The sequence below is a fragment of the Lithobates pipiens genome, unplaced genomic scaffold, assembly GCF_037356315.1.
Source record: "Lithobates pipiens isolate NorthernLeopardFrog02 unplaced genomic scaffold, aLitPip1_a1.2 Scaffold_28, whole genome shotgun sequence".
NCBI classification, from domain to species: Eukaryota; Metazoa; Chordata; class Amphibia; order Anura; family Ranidae; genus Lithobates; species Lithobates pipiens.
In genome coordinates, this window is record NW_027507789.1 from 60,908,948 (window position 1) to 60,932,273 (window position 23,326).

Sequence of the window (23,326 nt, forward strand, 5' to 3'; positions counted from 1 at the left end):
CAGCCTCACCGTGCCCATGAAATGCAGCTTCACTGTGCCCATGAATTCAGCCTCACTGTGCCCATGAATGCAGCCTCACTGTGCCCATGAATGCAGCCTCACTTTGCCCATCATTGCAGCCTCATTGTTCCCATGAAATGCAGCTTTACGGTGCCCATAAATTCAGCCTCACTGTACCATCAATGCAGCCTCACTGTGCCCATCAATGCAGCCTCACTGTGCCCATAATCACAGCCTCACTGTCCCATCAATGCGGCCTCACTGTGCCCATGAAATTCAGCCACACCGTGCCCATGAAATGCAGATTCACTGTGCCCATGAATGCAGCCTCACTGTGCCTTGAAATGCAGCTTTGCAGTGCCCATGAATGCAGTATCACTCTGCCCATCATTGCAGCCTCATTGTGCCCATGAAATGCAGCTTCACTGTGCCCATTATCAGAGCCTCACTGTGACCATAAATGCAGCCTCACTGCCCATCAATGCAGCTTCACTGTGTCCATCAAATGCAGCCTCACTGTCCATGAATGCCAACTCACCATTGCCTTCCCTGGATCACACACACAGTGGGCATCTCTGGCGGTGTGTCACGGAGCTGGGTCTGTGTGTGTTGTCGACGATGCTGTAACAAGGTCCCTCCCCCCTAGACTGTCTCATGTGATAGGCAGAACACTGATTCAATCAGTGTTCCATCTACTATCACACGAGCAGTTTTGGGGGACAGAACCTTGTTACAGTGCCACCGTTAAGACTCACAGACCCAGCTCCGTGACACACAGTTCTCACGATGTGTTCATCAAACAAGAGGAGGAGGGGAGTGCTGAAGCCTGCAGCCACAGATCAAAGCGGCCCCAGGGCAGGCAGCCTACCGGGAAATTTCCCAGTACCCTGGTAGGCCAGTCCGGCCCTGGAAATAGCTTGTAGTTTAGAAGGGAAGAAGACCTTGTGTCTTTAGCTAGCTCTTGGTTGGTGCACTTAGGAATCCTGTTTGGCAGTAGGGAGGAGCCGAACACACCCCCCTGTTCGGTTCGCATCCAGAACATGCGAACAGGCAAAAAATGTGTTCAAACACACGAACACCGTTAAAGTCTATGGGACACGAACATGAATAATCAAAAGTGCTAATTATAAAGTATTATATGCATGGTATTGTCATAAAAAGTGTTTGGGGATCTGGGTCCTGCCCCAGGGGACATGTATCAATGCAAAAAAAAAGTTTTAAAAACTGCAGTTTTTTCAGGAGCAGTGATTTTAATAATGCTTAACGTGAGACAATAAAAGTGTAATATTTCTTTAAATTTCGTACCTGGGGGGTGTCTAAAGTATTTCCGGGTTTAGAACAGTCTGACAGCAAAATGACATTTCTAAAGGAAAAAAATTCATTTAAAACTACTCGCGGCTATAATGAATTGTCTGTCCGACAATATACATAAAAGTTCATTGATAAAAAGGGCACGGAATTTCACCACAGGGAACCCCGAACCCCCCAAAAAAGTGTGGGGGTCCCCCTAAATTCCATGCCAGGTCCTTCAGGTCTGGTATGCATATTAAGGGGAACCTCATGCCAAAATTTAAAAAACAATGGAGTGGGGGTCCCCTTCAAAATCCATACCAGGTCTGGTATGGGTTTTAAGGGGAACCCCGCGCCAAATAAAAAAAAATGTCGCGGGTCCCCCCCCAAAAAATCCATACCAGACCCTTATCCAAGCACACAACCTGGCAGGCCGCAGGAAAAGAGGGAGGAACGGGAGAGTGCCTCCCCCTCCTGAACCGCACCAGGCCACATGCCCTCAACATTGGGAGGGTGCTTTGGGGTAGCGCCCCCCCCAAGCACCTTGTCCCCATGTTGATGGGGAGAAGGGCCTCATCCCCACAACCCTTGGTGGTGGTTGTGGGGGTCTGCAGGCGGGGGGCTTATCGGAATCTGGAAGCCCCCTTTAACAAGGGGACCCCCAGATCCCGACCCCCCCCCCCCGTGTGAATTGGTAATGGGGTACAAAATGTACTTCTACCATTTCACAAAAAAAAGTGTCAAAAGGGTTAAAAAACACAAGAGACTGTTTTTTGACAAGTCCTTTATTAATTTCTTCTTCTTTCCACTTCTTCTGCCATCTTCTTTCTTCTGGTCTTCCTTCGGTGTTCTTCTTCCTCCATCTTCTTCTCCATCTTCTTCTTCATCTTCTTCTTCTTCCTTCGCTCTTCTCATCCCGCATCTTGCTCCAGCTTCTTCTCCGCTCCGTCCACACGATCCACCTCAGTGGGAGTCTTGCACCGTGTGACGCTTCTGTTCTTCTAAAACTTCTTATATAACGGAGGGCGGGGCCATCCGGTGACCCTGCCCCCCTCTGACACATGGGGACTTCCCTATGGCTTTCCCTGTGATGTCAGAGGGGGGGCGGGGTCACCCCGTTTACGTAAACGGGTGACCTGCAGACCCCCACAACCACCGGGCAAGGGTTGTGGGGATGAGGCCCTTCTCCCCATCAACATGGGGGCAACTTTCTTTGGGGGGCTACCCCAAAGCACCCTCCCAATGTTGAGGGCATGTGGCCTGGTACGGTTCAGGACGGTTCTTTTCCTGTGGCCTGCCAGGTTGCGTGCTTGGATAAGGGTCTGGTATGGATTTTTGGGGGGGCCCCACAACATTTTTTTAAAATTTTGGTGCGGTGTTCCCCTGTGGGGAAATTCCATGCTGTTTTTATCAATAAACTTTCATGTGTATTGTCGGACCGACAATTCATTATAGCCATGAGTGGTTTTAAATTACTTATTTTCCCTTAGAAATTCCATTTTGCTGTCAGACTGTTCTAAACACGGGAAGCATGTGCTCCTTTACAGGCAAACTATAGACAGCCCCCAGGTAAGAAATTTAAAGGAATATTACACTTTTATTGTTTCACTTTAAGCATTATCAAAATCACTGCTCCCGGAAAAACGTCCGTTTTCAAAACTTTTTTTTGTATTGATACATGTCCCCTGGGGCAGGACCCAAGTCCCCAAACACTTTTTATGACAATACCATGCATATAAGCCTTTAAAATGAGCACTTTTGATTTCTCCCATAGACTTTTAAAGGGTGTTCCGCGGCTTTCGAATGTGCCGCGAACACCCAAAATTGTTTGCTATTCGGCAAACTGGCGAACAGCCAATGTTCAAGTCAAACTCATGTTCAATTGGAACATAAAGCCCATCCCTATTTGGCAGTATGCTGGCAGTATCTGGGTAAGCAAGGTGGACACTGACTGCTCAGCAGGGTGTAAATGTGACTACGGGTGTAGGCAAAGAAAAGAAACGTTGTCTGCATGCAGTGTTTTTTGTTTGTATTCATAAGGTGGAAAAGTACCCGCAGACCAATCCAGTGACCAAGGCCCAAAGGAGATATCCTGGCAAGCAGGCTCTTCAGGTAGCCCACTGCTGGAATACCTGTGAAGTCTTTCCCCAGGGATTACTATGGGGACTACATGTCCCATTATTCCCTGGTCCCGCAGTCCTGCCAAATAATTGGCTCTCCTCCTCCTTCCAATAAGAAAGCAGGGGAGGGAGCAGAACGGATGGCTGTTTCTCTGTGCGAGTGTTGCACAGAGGGAGGGGGCAGAATTTCCCCACAGCTGCTGACAGGCTCGATCTGCCTTGGAGCCTGTCAGCAAGCATCTGTTGGTGTGGCCCACAGGAGGTGCAGGGCCGTGGGTGGGCTGAGCGGCACCCACTACATATAATATATACTGCACTAAAAAATAAAACTTGATTGTTCTATTCCTTCTCAATAAGGTAAATATTGCATATAAATATTTCATATTTACTGTTTGCAGCCAGCTGGTAGAGCTTTATGCAAGTTATGTGTGCTATGAAAACTCTTCCTTAAAGCGGAAGTCCGCAGTTTTTTTTTTTAAAAGCCAGCAGCTACAAATACTGCAGCTGCTGACTTTTAAAATAATGACACTTACCCGCCCAGCGCGCCCGCGATGTCGGCACCTGAAGCCGATCTCTCGATCGTCTCTCGGGTGCTGCCGCCACCATCTTGGGTATGGGAATCAGGAAGTGGAGCCTTTCGGCTTCATTTCCCGGTTCCCTACTGCGCATACGCGAGTCGCGCTGTGCAATAAGGATGGTCCCCGCTGTCTTTGGGATCCATGTGTTTCCCAGCAGGCAGCGGGGGACCTTCGGAAAGGGGCGTAGATTCTGCGGAAAGGGGCGTACCTTCTACAGAATCTACGCAGGAAGTGGGTGCAGATACCTGTACTGTACAGGTACCTGCACCCCCCTCCCCCCTGAAAGGTGCCAATTGTGGCGCCGGAGGGGGGGAGGGTTCCAATGAGCGGAAGGTCCACTTTAGGATGGACCTCCGCTTTAAAACAGGTGTGCAAAAAATAGATCTGAGTAATTTGGAGGAGGAACTTTAACTTCTCTCCTCTGCTAGCAAAGGTGTCAACTTCTAAATTAGGAGGTTAAAGTCCTCCTCCAAGAAAATATAGTTCCCCATATCCCCCTCATCTGCCCTGCTTCAGCGAATTTCTTAACATACCACACCCACTACACACCAAAAGGTAGACATGTGCACTGCCAAAAAAATTGTTTGTTTTTGTTTCAGTCATTTGTTATGATCACAATTCATAAAATTTGTAAATTCTAAAATACGAAAATAAGAAAAAAAATCCAAACATTCAAGAATAACTAACTAATAATAACTAACTATGGGGGGGCATGTCCGGATGCCAATGGAGTCCAAACATTCAAGAATAACTAACTAATAATAACTAACTATGGGGGGGCATGTCCGGATGCCAATGGAGTAGGACGCATACCTGTGGAGCTCTGCTCATCCTGGAACCAATCCACTGCTATCCTGCCTTATTATTGAATTATTGGACTTCCTGGATTGCTTTGCCTGGCTTGCGGCCGACTCCACAGCATGCCGCTCCGCTGCCATCTTGAGGCCTGATCGGCGGGGGGACTGGTGACCGCTTCATCTGCCTCGGCGGCGACTCCCCCGGGAGGTACCTGCATCGGGGTGAAGCACCAGGAGACATCGGGGGACCCGATCAGGGCCGTTCTCGGCCGCTGCAGCCACCGCCATCTTGCAGCCTGCAGGGCCTCCAGCATCCCAAGCTAGAGTGCTGCAACCATCCGTGCGGGAGGAGGCAGCTGCCCCCCGCACCTACAACAGAGATTCTGAGTGACGGCTGGCTCGTGTGGGGGATCCAGAAGACGGCCAGCAGTGCCAATCAGGTGAACATCCCTGCCACCACCATCCTGCGGCCTGTGGTGCCTGGGGCATCCTCCACGTTCAGGTATTGTGCCCCAGGGTGTTGGGACTATCTCTCTCAGTGCCTCCCCCATCCCAATCCCACCAGAACTGCTTATTGTGGCAGGCCCTGACCGTGTGCTTGGGGATTTTCACCGCACCGCCTGCCCTACCTCCTGAGCCCTGGTGCCTGCCCGCTGTTCCTTACTAAACGTGGGACTCTATCCAAAATCGTGGGTATACTGCGGATGGGCCTCCCAAGACCCCCTATTCTCACTCCAAAAACAAGGCCTCCCACCCAGCTCCACCAGTGGGCGCATTACACGAGCGGCGGCTGACAGCTACCATGGCGGCGACTACTTCAACAGCCGCGGAGTCGGGGGCGGCGGAGTCCCCCACGGGAGCGGAGATCCTGGCAGCTATCACAGCATGCAAAGATGCCCTAACTACCAAGATTGATTTCCTAACTCTGGATGTCGGCCTCATCCGTCAAGATATGGATAAATTCCGCTCCCGCATATTGGAGGTGGAGGATAGGGTCTCCACGGTGGAGGATGTGGTCCGGTCGGATTCCAGGGAGGTGAAGGCCCTGCAGCTACAGGTGAAGGCACTCCAAGAACGGGCCATCGACACCGAAAACCGCCTCAGATGCAACAACATCCGCATACTTGGTCTACCCGAGCAAGCCGAGGGCCCCAGACCAGCTGAGTTTACTGAAAACCTATTGTCCACCTTGTTCAATCTAGGTGACATGCCACCCACCTTTGTCGCGGAAAGAGCCCACAGGGTCCCGCCGCTCCCGCCCACACCGGGGCCCCCCCCTTGCTGAACTACCGAGACCAGAATTGCATCCTAGCGGTGGCACGAGCCAGGCCAGAAATCAAATACGAAAACGCCAAGTTATGCTTTCCAGACTTCTCTCAGGAGGTACAGCGTCGCAAGTTGTTCACTGATGTCCGACGTTGCCTTCGGGAAAAGGGAATACGCTTTGGCCTCCTATATCCCAGCAGACTGCGGATCACTGATGGTGACACCACCCGATCTGGTTAATGAACTTTGGACTGGCTGCCTACCCGATCTGGCTACTGGACTCTGGCTATGCTTGACCATGCTTTTTTCTATTTACCTTTTTATTTTTGTTAATAAACAAGTGTGTACTTCTGTCTCAGTCTGTTTCATGGTTTCTGACAGTACGCGAAGGCCATGAATTCAGAAGATACAGTCAATCCACTTGTTGGTAATATTTTTTCCAGATTGGATGAGCAAGATCACCGCATGGATCAGTTTGCCTTGGCGTTACAAACGCTCCTGAATTGCACGGCTCACCTGGAATCCCCCACGGTGGCTGCATCGGTACAACCTGAGTCGCAGGCCGTCCCTGCTGCTGTGCCAGTCTCTGTGCAGGCACCCGCCTCGATTATTACCTCTATAAGAGGTATGTCTGGTTCTGCTCCGCTTCCCCAGCGATTTGGGGGAGATCCAGTTCAATGCAGAGGGTTTCTCAATCAGGTTGAGATATACTTCGAAATGCTGCCCTAGGCGTTTCCCACGGACAGAAGCAAAGTAGGTTTCATGATATCTTTGCTTTCTGAGAGAGCCTTGGCCTGGGCTAACCCTCTATGGGAGATGCAAAAACTTGTTGTCTTGAGTTACCCTCAGTTTGTGGCCTCCTTTACAAGGGTTTTTGACGTTCCCGCACGCTCCGCTTCTGCTGCCAAGTGCCTCATGTCTATCAAACAGATACGAGAACTGTTGCCGACTACGCCATTGAATTCCATACTCTGCCAGCAGAGATTGCTTGGAACAATGAGGCCCTCGTGGCTGCTTTTTCTCATGGTCTCTCAGATTCCATCAAGGATGAGATAGCAGTCCGAGATATACCCACTGAGCTGGAGAGCTTGATCTCGTTTGCCATCCTCATTGACTCCAGACTCAGAGAAAGACTTTCTCTTAAGGAGCGCTTGCGGAAGCCTCCTGCACATTTGCCTCTGAGCTTTGTAGTCCCACCCATGCCTCCCTCACCTCCCATGCCTCCTGGTACCGAGTTGGTCAGTGAAGATGAACCCATGCACCTGGGCTTCACGCGTCTCTCTGCAGATGAGAGAGCCTTTAGGAGGAGGGAGAGATTGTGCCTTTATTGTGGCCAGGCAGGTCACTTTTTGAAGTCTTGTCCTACCCGTCCAGGGAACGCCCGAACCTTGAGGTCCTGTCATGGACAGACCTTAGGTGGCGTTGTTTCGTCCCCAGTTATCCAGAAGGATAAGCCCCTGGTTTTGGTCAACCTTTCTTGGGTTGAGTCGTCCATCGAGATACAGGCTCTAATTGACACTCCACTTGCCATTGAGGCTCTTGACAGGAGACCTTTACAGCCTGCCCATGTGACTCATGAGACGGTTCCGTTGTCCATGGCCGTAGGGGCTCTTCAGCATGAGATAATCCAATTCCAAGTTATTTCCTCACCCAGATTTCCGCTGGTTATTGGTAATCCTTGGTTACAGAGGCACAACCCCTCTTTTTATTGGCTCCGTGCTGAGGTTCTCTCCTGGTCACCACAATGCAGTGAGACATGCTTCCTGAAGGTATCCAAGGTCCTATGCACCACTTCACTCCCCTCCCTGCCGGAGGAGTACCGTGATTTTGGCGATGTCTTTGATAAAGGTCAAGCTGGTAGTTTGCCTCCACACCGGCCTTATGATTGCGCAATTGACCTTCAACCTGGTGCCACACCTCCTCATGGCCGGGTTTGGAGGATAAGGCCATGGAGGAGTATGTTGCTGACGCACTTTCTCGAGGTTTCATCCGCAAGTCCTCGTCTCCTGCTGGTGCTGGTTTCTTCTTTCTGAAAAAGAAGAGCGGTGAACTGAGACCTTGTATAGATTATTGGAGGGCTCAATCGTGTCACGATTAAGAATGCCTAACCGATTCCATTGATTACAGAGTTATTTGACCGCCTCAAGGGAGCAACGGTTTTCACAAAGCTTGACCTGAGAGGGGCATACAATCTCGTGCGCATTAAGGAGGGCGGCGAGTGGAAAACTGCGTTTAATACCAGAACAGGCCATTATGAATACCTGGTAATGCCTTTTGGCCTTTGTAACGCCCGGCAGTTTTCCAGGAATTTATTAACAATGTCCACCGAGATTTGTTGCAATTGTGTGTGGTGGTTTATCTTGATGATATCCTCATATTTTCCAAGTCCCTGGAGAGCCACCACACAGATGTCTGTCATGTACTTCAGAAACTAAGAGAGAACAATCTCTATTGTAAACTGGAGAAGTGCGAGTTCCATCGTGAACAAGTTACATTCCTGGGCTATGTAATTTCCACTGCTGGTTTTCGATGGACCCAGAGAAACTGTCGGCAGTCCTACAGTGGCCTCGACCTGTGGATTTACGTCCTCTGCAGCGTTTTCTGGGCTTTGCCAACTACTGTTGGAAGTTTATTTGTAACTTCTCGTCTCTGGTCAAGCCTCTGACTGATATGACCAGAAAGGACGGTAACCCACAGAGTTGGTCTCCGGAGTCCATTAAGGCCTTTGAGACTCTCAAGGCTGCCTTTGTTTCTGCTCCTGTGTTGGCACATCCTGATCCTACGTTGCCTTTTATCCTAGAAGTTGATTCTTCTGAGACTGGAGTTGGCGCCCTTCTGTCTCAACATCCTAACTCTGAGAGCGCTATGCATCCGTGTGGCTACTTTTCCAAGAAATTGTCACCTGCTGAGTGCAATTATGAGATTGGTGACAGAGAGCTGTTGGCGATCATTTTAGCCCTGAAAGAGTGGAGACATCTCCTTGAAGGTACCACTGTGCCCGTTCTTATTCTTACTGACCATAAGAATCTTATATTCTTGTCTGAGGCTAAGCGACTCTCTCCCAGAAGGGTGCAATGGGCTCTTTTCTTGTCGAGCTTTAATTACATTGTCTTATTCTTACCCGGTACTAAGAATGTAAGGGCTGATGCCTTGTCACAACAATTTTCCTCCACTTCCAAGTCGGAGTCGGTTCCGGTTCCTATGATTCCTCCTAATCATATCTTGGCTATGGTTCGCGCCAGTCTTACTTCTCCTTTGGGTGACAAAATTCTTGCTGCTCAGATACAGGCTCCTCCCGATAAACCTTGTGACCGCTGCTTTGTTCCAGAGAGTCTCCGTACTGCAGTGCTCCAGGCTTACCATTCTCAGAAGGCAGCTGGCCATCCTGGGAAGAATCAACCCATCTCCCAACAATTCTGGTGGCCTAATCTACGGGCTGATGTTACTGCCTTCGTAGCTGCCTGTCCCATGTGTGCTCAGAGTAAGACTCAACATCTTCCAGTGGGCCTCCTACAACCCATACCCAATGGAGAGAGGCCCTGGACTCACCTGTCTATGGATTTCATTGTGGAATTGGTTTCATCCTCTGACGTACATGCCCCTGTCCTCCTCCGCGAGTTCCATAGACGGTTTCCCCTCAAGCACGATGGTCCTCCGAGCGAGAGGGGTCATGGGGGGGGGGTACTGTCGGGGCTGGCTTAGCCCTTCCTCCTCCGGGCTGGCTGCTCAGCTGTCGTCTAATTGCCAGCTCTCTTCTCTTTCCACAGTTACCAGCTGTTCCCGATGATGCTCGTCTGACCTACCTATTTAAAGCCTTCCTGCTCACTTTTCCATTTGCCTTCGCGTTGGTCACATCACAAGGAACCATCTCCTGCTGTTTTTTTCAAGACTCGCTTGCTGACATCCCTCATGGCTTCTTTTCCTGCTTGTAGTTGCTCTCCTTGGATCCCTGACTTCTGGCCTGGCTGATTACCCGATCTGGTTAATGAACTTTGGACTGGCTGACTACCCGATCTGGCTACTGGACTCTGGCTATGCTTGACTATGCTTTTTTCTATTTACCTTTTTATTTTTATTAATAAGCAAGTGATTGTACTTCTGTCTCAGTCTGTTTCATGGTTTCTGACAGGTAGGTGTTTACATCCCTCCCCCTTTCTCCCCCTCCACCCTATATACCATCCTGGGGAAAATCACTCCATACTGCCCGGCCAAATTGTTAATCATGGGTGACTTCAATGACATTCTAGCCCCGGACCTGGACAGCCCCGGCCCCCCCTAAACAAACTTCCACTGACTTGCACTCATGGGCGGAGGTGTTGGGTGTCTCTGAGGTGTGGAGATGGAAACATCCCACGACTAGAGCATATTCCTGTTTCTCTAATACACACAAAACCTCCTCCCACATAGATCTTGCCTTTGCCAACCCGACCATGCTGACAGACATACTGGACGCTTCCTACTTGCCCAGAGGTCTCTCAGACCACTGCCCCCTACTCCTTGCAATTCGCTCTCCGTCTTCCCGTTCCTCATCCCTTTGGTGCCTGGGGACCCATTGGATCTCCCATGCGGACCAAGCAAATACCATTCCACCACGTTTGACAGAATTTTGGGAACTTAATACAGGGTCCTCCTCCACAACTGTGACCTGGGACGCCTTCAAGGCTTTCACCAGAGGGCAGTACATCTTCTCTATTGCTGGAATCCGGAGGGAGCCGGCCGCGGTCACCACTGACCTACAAGCCGCAGCGCAGTCCCAGTCAGACATCTATGCCGCTGACCCCTCAACCGCAAATTATGACTCCCTTAATGCAGCGAAACGCGAGCTACACCTCCACCTCATCAAAGTGACTAGACTAGACCTTTATCGAAATAGGCAATGTTTTTTTGAGCAGGAAGACCGGTACGGTCGCCTCCTGGCGATGATGGCACAGCATGACAGACCCTTGATGGCGATCCCCAGCATGGTGTCCCCTTCGGGTGAATCGGTCTCTTCCTTGCCTGACGTACGGGAGGCATTTCACAAATATTACACCTCCCTTTACACCTCAGTTCTGCCACTGGATTTCCAGCCATGGGATCTTGTGCCCTGGTTGGACCCCTTGGCATTGGGATGGTTCTCTGATGAGGAGAGAGAATCCCTTGTGAGACCGATTACCATGGAGGAGGTACTGAGGGCGATGGGGTCCTTCCTTACTGGGAGGTCTCCGGGCCCGGATGGGCTCCCCATTCTACAGGACTCACGGGGATCTACTGGCACCCAAACTAGCTCAACTTTTCACCCAATGCTTGGCCGATGGTGCCCTTCCGGCTTCCATGGACCATGCCCACATCATCCTTATTCACAAAGCTCCTAAAAACCCCACATCCTGTGCTTCCTACAGGCCTATCGCCCTGCTTAACATGAATTTTAAGATCCTCACCAAGCTGTTGACCCTGAGACTACAGCCCCTACTACCCACTATCATCGAGACTGACCAAACTGGCTTCATAGCTAACAGAACAACGGATGTAAACTTAAGACGCATGTTCACTAACATACACGCACAGCATCTTAACGTGGGATCCAGGGTGGTGGCCTCCCTCAATATTGAAAAGGCCTTTGACACGGTCCAGTGGCCTTTTCTCTGAGAGGTCCTCCGACGGATGGGATTTCCCCTGGTATTCATTGAATCGATTAAGGACCTTTACTGTGACCCCACCTCCACCATCAGGCAGGGGGGGGGGGCTCGTTGCGGTCCTTCCGTTTGTCCAGGGGTACGCGACAGGGCTGCCCTCTCTCCCCGGCTCTATTTGCCATTGCGATGGAGCCGCTGGCGGAGGCCCTCTGCACCTCCCCTAGTGTTAGGGGGCTGCGGATTGGCTGGCTGGAGGAGAGGGTTGCCCTCTACGCAGACGATCTCCTGCTGTTCCTCAACGATGCGGGTCCATCACTCGAGGGAGCACTGTGAATCCTTAACTTCTTTTCCTCTGTCACGGGCCTCAGAGTCAATTGGACAAAATCCCTCCTGTTTCCCATAGATCCAGCAGCCCGAGTCACAGCTCCTCCTAATATTTCCCTCCAATGGTTCGAGACCTTCAATTACTTAGGGGTGGTGATCTCCAAACAGGCCTCCGATTACCTGCCCCTAACCCTTTCCTCGGTAGTTCAGGAGGCTCCAAAACAATAGCCTGCCTCTCTACAAAGACACTTACTCCAATAGAGGCTGTCCCAACAAGTATAGCAAAATCTGGTCCAAATGGTTGGCAGATCCCTCCTCTGCTTCGGAGGTCCCTTAGGTGTCCCTGCTTCAAATTGCTCATGCACGAGTACCAACTGTGCACATTATGTTAGGATGTTGGAATGCCAATGTACATAAGGGTTAATGATGATACCCAAAAAATGGAGCCCAAGACAGTCACCAATGGTGAACCATACTAAGGCCCTAGCAGCGCTTTATTGTTTTTAAACTTAAACGTCCAACTATAAGTTTAGATTTGAAATGAGATACAGAATATCTAACTGCACCCAGTAAGAAATCTTATAACATATATAATCAGTTTCAAAATGAAAACATAAAAAATATCACATATGCCACATATCACATATGCCAGAAACAAAAAAAGTCCATTAATGTTTCAATAATAGTTCATATTCAGCACAGTGCTGTAAGGCAAGTGTTGCTAGCAGATCGTTTAGATTCACAGTAGTCTACCACCACACCTCCTGTGCAAATCCCTATTGGTTATGCACTTACCAGAAAACCCTGGTTAAAAAGCACATCTCATATCACCAGAAGACCGATCGTATCATCAGCTCTCACGTATAACAAGGCATCGGATATCTCATCGGATGTATAATATTCACTTTCCCAGAAGATATTTTGCACATATAAAGGAATGGAGAAACTGGCTGGCAGAGTGGAGCTTCTCAGGAAACACAATTTAGAGACAGTCTTTGTCTAATCAGAAACTTACCAGATTGCTTGGTTCCTCTTGAAATCGAGCATAAACCAGAATACAGTATACCATCATGAAATAGGTGTGCATAGTGCAGAGATTGGCATCATGCATGGAATTTATCACCACCTGTTACATCCTGGTGCCTGGGGCTCAGATCCGGATTGACAATTAACTGCTAGACACCCAGTGCCTGCCTTAAAGAGGAACCAAGCAATCTGGCAAGTGACATAGCAGCAGCTACAATTTATGGTGTACCATGAGCGCTGAGGGAGTAGGATTTTTAGTTTTCTAATATCTTGCTCTTATTTCTTTTAATTCTAGTACCCGGTGACCCAAGACCCAGTGGTGCTATACAACAATCATACTGTTAGTTATATGCCTGCTACTCGTGTAGGACATAACCATATGGATTCCCCTCGGGGTTTCCAATGCTACTATGTAAGACCAATGTTTGTTTGATTGTATGTGTTTTGTTTAAACCAATAAAAAGATTTTATAAAAAATAAAATAAAAATAATAATAACTATTAAATTATAGGTATTGGAATTTCCATTCAAATTTAGCTGTTAGTGAACGCAACGAATACAAATTTATCAGAATGTTACGAACTATGCAAAATAACGAATGCTGCATCTAAACAAATGGAACGGAACAAATTTATAATAAATAATAATAATAATAATAAAACATTTGTATTATTGTTATTTATTATTATTAATTTGTCACATTCCATTCGTTTAGAACGTAACTTTCGTAATATAAATTTGAAAGGAAATTCCAATTTCTATAATTTAATAGTTAGTAATAGTTAAGTTAACTACTTACGGACAGCCCACTGTCATTTTCTGTCGCTACTTTGAAGAGGGATATCGTTGTTATAGCAGCAGCTAGCTCTTCTTCAGCGGGTGGTCTGCTTTCAGATAAAAGTGGTCTCTGTGGTGGATTCGCTGCGAGATCACTTTGATCAGTGGCAGGAGAAAGGCCCCCCTCCCGCCGCGCTCTGGTGCCCGCCGCTGCTTACCGAAGCTGTCAGCAGCGGCAGAGGCGATTGCATGCTCTTGCTGGCTTGGTATGAGGACATGTGGGGAGGCGGGATGCAGGCCCGCCTGTATTTGTGGGAGGGGCCTCGCCGTTATAAGATGGCCTCGGTTCCTCCCTGCCCTGTCGGATGTTTCCGGAGGTTGTCGGAGGGGTCAAGAGGCTGCTCTTAGTTTGCCGCGTCATTTCCGGTGCGACGGCCGGCGGCATTTCCTAATTCCAGTCGTGGAGGTTTCAGCGGTGGTGGGCGCTTATCTTTTCCCCTGCTGTCGGACGGGGGCAGGTAGTCATGAGGGGGCTCTTGCTGTGGCTCGTTTTCGTGGGGGGGCATCTATGGTGGGGGGGCAGTCACAGGTTGGGGAAGAGGGTTATTGGGGGTTTAAAGGGTATGGGCATTTCTGAGGGGGGGTGGGGTTGTGGGTGGGGTTGCACAGCAGGGGTTTGGATCTATATGGGGGGGGGAGAGGGGTGGTCTTGACAGATGACGCTGCCTGTATTTTGGTCCGTGGGGGGTTGGCGCGGGGGGGTATGTCACTGGTTCACTAACAGCGGTGCTTTCCATAGGGGCATCGCTGACTGGGATAGGACGTTCTTGCTGGGATATTGTTAGAGGTAGGACGGTGTCATGGTCATGCAGGGGTAACGGCTGGGATGTTTTGCAGTGATTTCTTTCCGGTTGTCATTTCATTATCATTTTCGTTTCATGTTCCCGGGCTCTGGCACCTTTACTGCAGGGCACAGGGGAAATGTTGGGGGTTTCTTCTTTTTTCAGTTATACTGCTATGTCATTTATGCTTATGTTTCCCTTTTCCCTCAGGAACTTTTTGGAGCTATGTGTGGGTGTGAGCAGCCAATACAAGTTGTACTTATTTTTGTCAAACCCATAGTAAGTGCCTGTACGGTCAGTTCTGGGTTGGTCATGTCAGTGAGGAAGCTCGGTCGGTGTGGAGTCCAGACTGGGCTTACATGCAGGGTTTAGGGGAGTTTTGGGGAAAGGGGGGGTGTGTGCGTTCGGTCCAGATGGTTAGGGGATGTTTTCAGGTTTTGGGGGGGGGGGGGAGGGAGGGAGCCTCTCACGTTGCTGCGATTATGGTTTGGTCATGGAAATTATAAATGACCTCACAATATAAAGAATATGAAAATAAGACATTACATAATGCACCATCATCCCAAATTAACCACTTGCAGACCGGACCATTTTGCTGGTCAAAGACCAGACCACTTTTTGCGATTCGGCACTGCGTCGCTTTAACTGACAATTGCGCGGTCGTGCGACGTGGCTCCCAAACAAAATTGACATCCTTTTTTTCCCACAAATAGAGCTTTCTTTTGGTGGTATTTGATCACCCCTGCGGTATTTATGCACAATTGTTTTCTCAATGTCTTTATCATCTGCAATGTGCACCGCAATAGTCCCTCTGCTCTCTTCCCTTTGTTGACATTTCTGGTTGGGGACCAGATTTTTCAAAAATGTACTCTATGGTTTGGTCTTGTTTAGGCTCATTTATCATCAGGGCCTCTCTCATTTCCTTCTGGGTATTTTTCGGTGCGTATACACGCGCGTGGGATCAGTTGTATGTTTGCTTTTGTCAGATCTTGGTTTCTGTATATTCAGCGGCGAGTCGCATGGTTATTTGGCTTGTCTCATTTCTTTTGTCCTTGGTCAGTTCTACGTACTGTCAAGTTTCGGCACGGTTGCAGGACCTCAGGGGTGTTTCTTCTTAAGCCCTTGTACACGCGGTCGGAGATTCCGACGGAATGTGTCCGATCGGACCATTTTGTCGGATATTCCGACTGTGTGTGGTCCCCATCTGACTGTTTCCGTCTGAGTATCCGACGGACCAAGTTTTCCAACTTGTTGGTAAAATTTTCAGACAAAATGCTCCGATCGGACCTACTCCGAACATGTATAGAGAATTCCAATCGGACAAAGTGCCACGCATGCTCAGATGAAATTCCTACATCAAAGCTATTGGCTACTAGACTGAACGTAGTCCCGTCGTAACGAAATAATGTCATCACGTTCTGAACGATCAGATTTTGTTCGACCGTGTGTATGCAACAGTTTCGGACAAAATCCGACGGATTTGGTTGTCGGAATCTCAGACCATGTGTACGGGGGCTTAGATTTGCAGTCTTGGCTATTCAGGTAGGTTCGGGTTGCTTAGGGGTTCGTCACCCATGGTAAGGGCTAGGTGTGAGGTCACCAGGTTGAGTTTTGCAACACGGCTTCACTACTGAGGTACTTATTTTTATTTTTGTGCATACAGGTGGGAGAAGGTCGCTCTAGGTTATCCAGGATTGCTTAGTGGCAAGTCGTTTATTCATTTCACTCATTTCATACTGTATCATTTCACCTTTTCTTATTATCCTACCTGACACGTTTTCAGGTTCATGGGGCCTGAGTGTACGTTTTTAATTGCCTGCGGAATCACAGGTGGCTCGGCTCTATCCATTTCATTTCAAACACTTTTCCAGTTTTTCTCTCTATGACAATTTATGCACGGGAGGGTTGGTATGTTGGTGACAGGAGGAATGGTCCGTTGGGAGAGGGGAGGGTTGGGTCATCATTTCAAGGTATCGGCACTCACTCTAGTCTCGGGTTAGGTTTGGCGGGATGGTTCCCTAATTCACTCTCACTTGTGTCAAATTAGATCTTGTCTCAGGTGGCAGATATCGAGGATTCTGAGATCATCCCTCCTTCCCAGGCTGGGGAGTCTGAACATGGCAGCACACCCTCCATGAGGTCTTGGACGGTCCCCAGGTTGATGGTCGAACTTCGTCGTAGAGGTGTCACTTATCCGGCTTCAGCTCGTAAAGCGGAACTTTTCAGACTTTTATACCCCAGCGCTTCAGGCGCTACCCCTGAACAAGTTACCTTGCGTTCTGTGGGTGCGTTGCTCACGATGATTCACTCCTCCCTTAGCCCTTGTACACACAGTCTGAGATTCCGACAACCAAATCCGTCGGATTTTGTCCGACAGATTTTGTCCGAAACTGTTGTATACACACGGTCAGACAAAGTTGCCGGAAAATCCGACGTGATGACGTTATTTCGTTACGACGGTACTACGTTCACGCTAGTAGCCAATAGCTTTGTTGTAGGAATTTGATCTGAGCATGCGTGGCACTTTGTCCCATCGGAATTCTCTACACATGATCGGAGTATGTTCGATCGGAGCATTTTGTCGGAAATTTTTACCAACAAGTTGGAAAACTTGGTCCGTCGGATACTCCGACGGAAACAGTCCGATGTAGACCACACACAGTCGGAATATCCGACAAAACGGTCCAATCGGACACATTCCGTCGGAATCTCCGACCGTGTGTACAAGGGCTCAGTGTGTTGGCGACATCTTTTCAGGAATTACGAGCCAGGGTGGAGGTTTTGGAGTGTCCTCTGTGCCCGGCACTAGTGGAACCTGTGGGTCTTGACATTTCAGCAGTCCTGGGGTTACCTCTGGTCTTGCCATCAGCAGCAGGTAATAGTGCTAGTTAATTTTCGGTCACTCCAGTCCATTTTATCCCGGCCAATATTAAAAAAGATATTTTGGAGGGAAAGGTCGTTAACTTGGCCTCCCTCTTGATCGCGGCTCATGACATTGCGGACAACAAGTCATATGCTTGTGGCGAAGTGTTGGTGGTAGTCAAGACCAGGGACCATAGGCTCAGTCGCAAACTTTCCATCCCTGATTTCGTGCTAGCTTTTAGCATCTTCAGGGATGTTGTTTGCTCGGTCAGTCCTCAGAGAAGGGAGGAGCTTGACCTATATTTATACGCGGTGGTGGAGTTAGGACAGAAGTATGGTGGGTCGGCGTTTTATGATTATCATCGGTCCTTTTCAGCTAAAGCGGCGGCGGTGTTTGCTCAGCACCAGGTCACGACTGACTGGAGCAAGGTGGATACTGAACTTTTTTGTCGGCATTTTGCTGGGTTGAGGTCCCTGGTCTGCGCAACTTGCCAGTCCTCAGCACATACTACTTACTGGTGCCCTCTCATGGGTCCCCCGTCAGTGCCGGGCACTTCCAGGGGCCTCTCCAATGTTTTACCTTCTCCGGGGCTTTCCACTTCTTTTGACAAACTGGGCCGCCCTATTCAGTTTTTGGGGAAATCTCAGGTCTGTAACAATTTCAATCAGGGTTCATGTAATTACAGCCAGTGTCGCCTCCTTCATGTCTGTGCCAGCTGCTTCAGGGCACATCCCAAATCACTGTGTTCACTCAAGCAGGGGAAATCTTCCTGACTAAGCCGGATCAATGTCTTGGTTTTACAGGCCTGTTTGGAGTTTCATCCATCTCCCACTCTACGGCAATTCTTGCACGGGTTTCATACAGGGCTCATCACCTTACCACAGAGCACCTTTGAGTGCAAGAATTTGTTGTCCGCAGGCACAGACATGGAGGCTGGAGAAGGGGTTCATCATCAGCCCCTTTTCCACACCTCCGTTTCACCAGTGGAGGGTCAACCCTTTGGGGTTGGTCAGGGGGAAATTCTCCAATAAATGAAGGTTCATTTATGACTTGTCTGCGCCTCATTGTTCAGTAGTGCCTAGTTTGAATTCCCTGGTTCCCTCACATCATCTGTGCAGGAAGGAATGCTTGGCTGTCTAAAGCAGATATTTCTGATGCTTTTAAGCTCCTTCCTATTCGGTCAGCACTTTGGCGGTGGCATGGGGTCAAATGGAGGGGTTTGTATTATTTTGCCACCAAGCTAGATGACTACCTTCTGATTGAGAGTGCGGGTCGGGTACCTTCGGATCTTCAGAAGTTGGTAGCCGTTTTTCTGCTCTCAATGTTCCCTTGGTAGGCAAGAAGATGGAGAGCCCAGCTACCACTCTGACCTTTCTGTGTATCGTTCTGGACTCCCGGGCCATGCAGGCCAGCCTGCCGGAGGATAAGTTGGTCAGAATCAGAGAGCGGATCCATGGGTTTCTAATTTCCCAAGCCGCTACCAGGAAGGATTTGCAGTCGTTACTGGGCATGTTGAACTTTGCCATGAGGATCATTCCTCAGGGCAGGTCCTTCATTTCCCGGTTGCTGGCTTTGCTACCAATGGCCCCAGACTCAGATTCTCGGGTCATTTTAGATTCCGCAGCTTTGTCAGATTTGCACATGTGGGATGAGTTTCTCCATCACTGGTACGGATTTCTATGTTTATCCCGGAAGTTTCATTGTCTTCTTTACAAGTAGTTACCGATGCCGCCGCCTCTAAAGGTTATGCGGCCATTTTTGATACACATTGGCTGACAGAGGTATGGCCAGAGGAATGTGGTACGATTCCCAGGTTCTTTCAGACGTCACCATTATTTGAGATTTATCCCATAGTGGCAGCAGCCCAGGTGTGGGGGCATTTATGGACGGGTAATACGGTCACATGTTTCACGGACAATCAGGCAATTTCGGAAGTCATCAATAAAGGCAGGTCTAGTTCCTTGCTCATCATGTCATTTTTACGCAGGCTCACTTGGTTGTCACTTAATTTTAGGTTTCACATACACTGCAGGTTTATTAGTGGTGTGCAAAATTCAGCAGCAGATGCTCTGTCCCAGTTTGATTTTTCATCTTTTTTCCGTCAGGTTCCGAACGCAGATGTCTCGGCGACCCCCTCCCCGCAGTTTTCACTTTTGAGGATGGTTAGGGTTGCATTTAACAGGCGCATTGGGGTTGATCGACAGGTCTCTGTCCATCAACAGTAGGCGGGCTTACCACACAGCTTGGAAAGCATTTCAGACGTTTCGCACCCTGTACCCCAGGTCGGATTGTCTGGACGTGCGATACATTTTAGCATTTGTAGCATACTGTCATTCTCAGCTCAGGTTATCTCACGGCACAATCAGTGGTTACTTGGTGGGCGTACAGCATTTTTCCTCTTTACAACATCCCGGTAGACCCTCGGTGTTTGCGGCTCACGCGGTCAAGGCGGCTCTGAGGGGTATTCAGAAGGGTAGCTCTCCGTGCCCCAGTAATAGGCTTCCTATCTCCGGGGACATTTTCCGGGCCTTGTCAGTCATGTTATATAGATCTCCTTTCGGGCTTTTACCTAGTCTGGTGCTGAAGGCAGCAATTTATTTGTTTTTTTACGGTTTTCTTAGGCCAGGGGAATTTACTCGTACCGGGGCTGGGTCTCGTACGTTGTCCATTAATCAACTAGTTAGGTATCCTGACCATTTTTTGTTACATTTAGAGGCATGTAAGACGCAACAGACTGGGTCCGGCACAGATATCAGGTTTTTCAGGATCAATTCTGGTTGGTGGCCGGTCATGGTTTTTGATCTGTTGTTGCTCCAGTTGGCAGGACAACCCAGAGATAGTCCTCTTTTGACCTTTAACGGGGCCCCGCTCACTTCATCACTTTTTATCAAATACTGCCGCACGCTTTTGGGGAATTTAGGGCTCAATCCCAAGTCCTACTCGGGTCGCTCCTTTAGGATCGGGGCAGCCTCTGCGGCTTCACGTCAGGGGGTCCCCGTGCATATCATTAAGAGATTGGGTAGGTGGAGGTCTTCATGCTACACCAGGTACGTCCCGGAGCTGGTAACAGATGTCCCAAGCGTTTCTTCATTTGACTGATTGATTGGTTCTGGTTAAATAAACTGTGCAAATACGGTACCTCCATTCTCTCTATCTTCTTGCTCTACCAATTTTAGGGATGTTGGTACCAATATTTGTTTATTTGGAGTTAACCTCTATCCTATCTACTTGCGCAAATACGGTGTGACAGAAAGTATTGCAAGGACCGCCATTTTATAATCTAGAGTGTTAGAAAAAAACATTTAACCACTTAATGACCAGCGCACGCCGATGTACGTTGCTGCCACAACTGAGATATCCATCTCTTCAGGCGCCGGTCGTCTGTATGATAACGTGGTCTCCGCGGCGGGTTCACCATTAGATCACCGCTATCGGCGGCGGGAGAGGTGCCACCCGGCAGAGGCGATCGGGTCCTCTTCCTAGCTGGGTATAGAGACGAGTGAGGCTAAGATGGCCCCCACTCATCTCTATACCATAGGAGGGCGGAAGCGACGTCAAAACTTCACTTCCGCCCATACCTCTTAAAGGTATATTTTTTTATGTCATTTTTTTTAATGTCATTTTTTCAAATGACTTTTTTTTTTTTTTGATTGCATTTAAGTCCAATTATGAGATCTGAGGAATTTTTGACCCCAGATCTCATATTTAAGAGGACCTGTCATGCTTTTTTCTATTACAAAGGATGTTTACATGCCTTGTAATAGGAATAAAAGTGATACATTTATAAAAAAATTTTTAAACAGTGTAAAAATAAATAAAATCAATTAAAATAAATAATAAAAAAAAAAGGTTTTTAAAAACACCCTGTCACGACGAGCTTGCGTGCAAGAAGCGAGGACATACGTGAGTAGCACCAGCATATGAAAACGGCTGTCAAACCACACATGTGAGGTATCGCCGCGATCGGTAGAGCGAAAGCAATAATTCTAGCCCTAGACCTCCTCTGTAACGCAAAAAATGCAACCTGTAGAATTTTTTAAATGTCGCCATTCCACGAGCGGGCGCAATTTTGAAGCGTGACATGTTGAGTATCAATTTACTCGGCGTAACATTAGCTTTCACAATATAAAAAAAATTGAGCTAATTTTACTGTTGTCTTATTTTTTTATTCAAAAAAGTGTTTTTTTTCCAAATAAAGTGCACTTGTAAGAATGCTGCGCAAATACGGTGTGAAAAAAAGTATTGCAATGACCGCCATTTTATAAAACAATATAAAATGTTTGGGGGTTCTAATTAGGGATCCACCGAAATTTCGGCCGCCAAAACATATCGGCCGAAAATGCCCTTTTTGGCAATTTGCTGAAAGAGAAAAACTACCGATAATGGAGCCGAAAATGGGGCATGGCCTGGGTCGGGGGGGGGGGGGCGGGGCTCCGCCTCCCGCCCCTGGTGTCGCTCATCATGGGGGTGTCTTATAGTGCAGGAGAGCCGCCTCCGCCGCCTGTTTGATCACAGCGCCGGGAAAATCACAGCTTTCATTTCAATAGCTGTGTGTTCCCGGCCGCGCGCCGTCACACACAGCCCCTCCCCCTTGTCCAGGCACTTTGATAGACAGATCACCCGCAGGATTGAACGGATGATCTGTCTATCAAAGTGCCCACACAAGGGGGAGGGGCTGTGTGTGACGGCACGGCCGGGAACACACAGCTATTGAAATGAAAGCTGTGATGTTCCCAGCGCTGTGATCAAACAGGCGGCTTTCCTCTCTTCCCTTCACAGGCTGGCTGCAATATGGGACACTCTGGCTGCAATGGGGCACTCTGGCTGCAATATGGGGCACTCTGGCTGCAATATGGGGCACACTGGCTGCAATAAATTTTAAGGAATATTAGGCCCCTTTCACACATGCGGACATTATGTCCATATGTCATCCATCCGTTTACGGATGAAATACGGGCATACATGCATCCCTATGGGATAGCGGGTGTCTACGGATTGGAGGGTGTGTGGATGGAGAACTTCTCTTTCGGGTCGGGTCGGTCATATAATTTCTAATTAGCTCATTATTATGTGTTTCAGTGGTTCAGCAGGTGGTTTCTGCTCTTCCCCGGATCCCAGATCAACAACTGCTTCTCGCTGAGATGAATGAGGACAAGTTTCCACGCTGCATTAGCTGTGCTGTGGTTGGGAATGGAGGTATTCTCAATGCATCAGGTCTAGGCAGGGAGATTGATGAACATGATTACGTATTCCGGTAAGCCCTTGCAACAATAAATAAATAAATAACCAATAAACCTGCTTGTTTTGTTTTTTTCAAACTTGACCTATTCTTGTAATAATGGAAACCCAAAGGTATATGAAAAAGGGGTGTACCTCATGTTAACCATCTGGCCTCACATGTTCCCAGTGTACAATCTAGATTTAGACCAAACTGCACAGAAAAATGTGGAGTTGATGTACTAAAAAAAAATCTGATGCAGTTCTGCATGGTAGCCAATCAGCTTCTAATTTTAGCTTGTTTAATTAAGCTTTGACAAAAAAAAAATGGATACTGAATGGTTTCAGATTGGTGCTGCACCATATTTTGCACTCCCCAATTTTAGTAAATCAACCCCGTGTAACATGATGCCCATACATTTCGGATAAGGCATGAAAAAAGTGAGGAGAAAATTGGATACAGCTTTATTTCTAATTAGAATTGGATACAGCCTTATAATCCACCCATAATCCTAAAGGTCAACTGAATGTATAAAGGTCCTTGAGTACAGCCTTCTCTTCACCAAGGACAACAACGAGCAGCACAAGAGTGACATCACCAAATTTCACTC

General features: G+C 48.4%; 1 protein-coding gene across 3 annotated transcripts in view; it reads left to right on the forward strand.

Moving 5' to 3' along the window:
- The window catches only part of ST6GALNAC1 (ST6 N-acetylgalactosaminide alpha-2,6-sialyltransferase 1), a 374,560-nt gene that overhangs the window by 138,220 nt on the left and 213,014 nt on the right, over positions 1 to 23,326 (forward strand). For all 3 annotated transcript variants that reach the window (XM_077459293.1, XM_077459292.1, XM_077459294.1), the window contains one exon: positions 22,578 to 22,752. In XM_077459293.1, the coding sequence (XP_077315419.1) occupies positions 22,578 to 22,752 (175 nt within the window). The remainder of the gene's footprint in view (positions 1 to 22,577; positions 22,753 to 23,326) is intronic.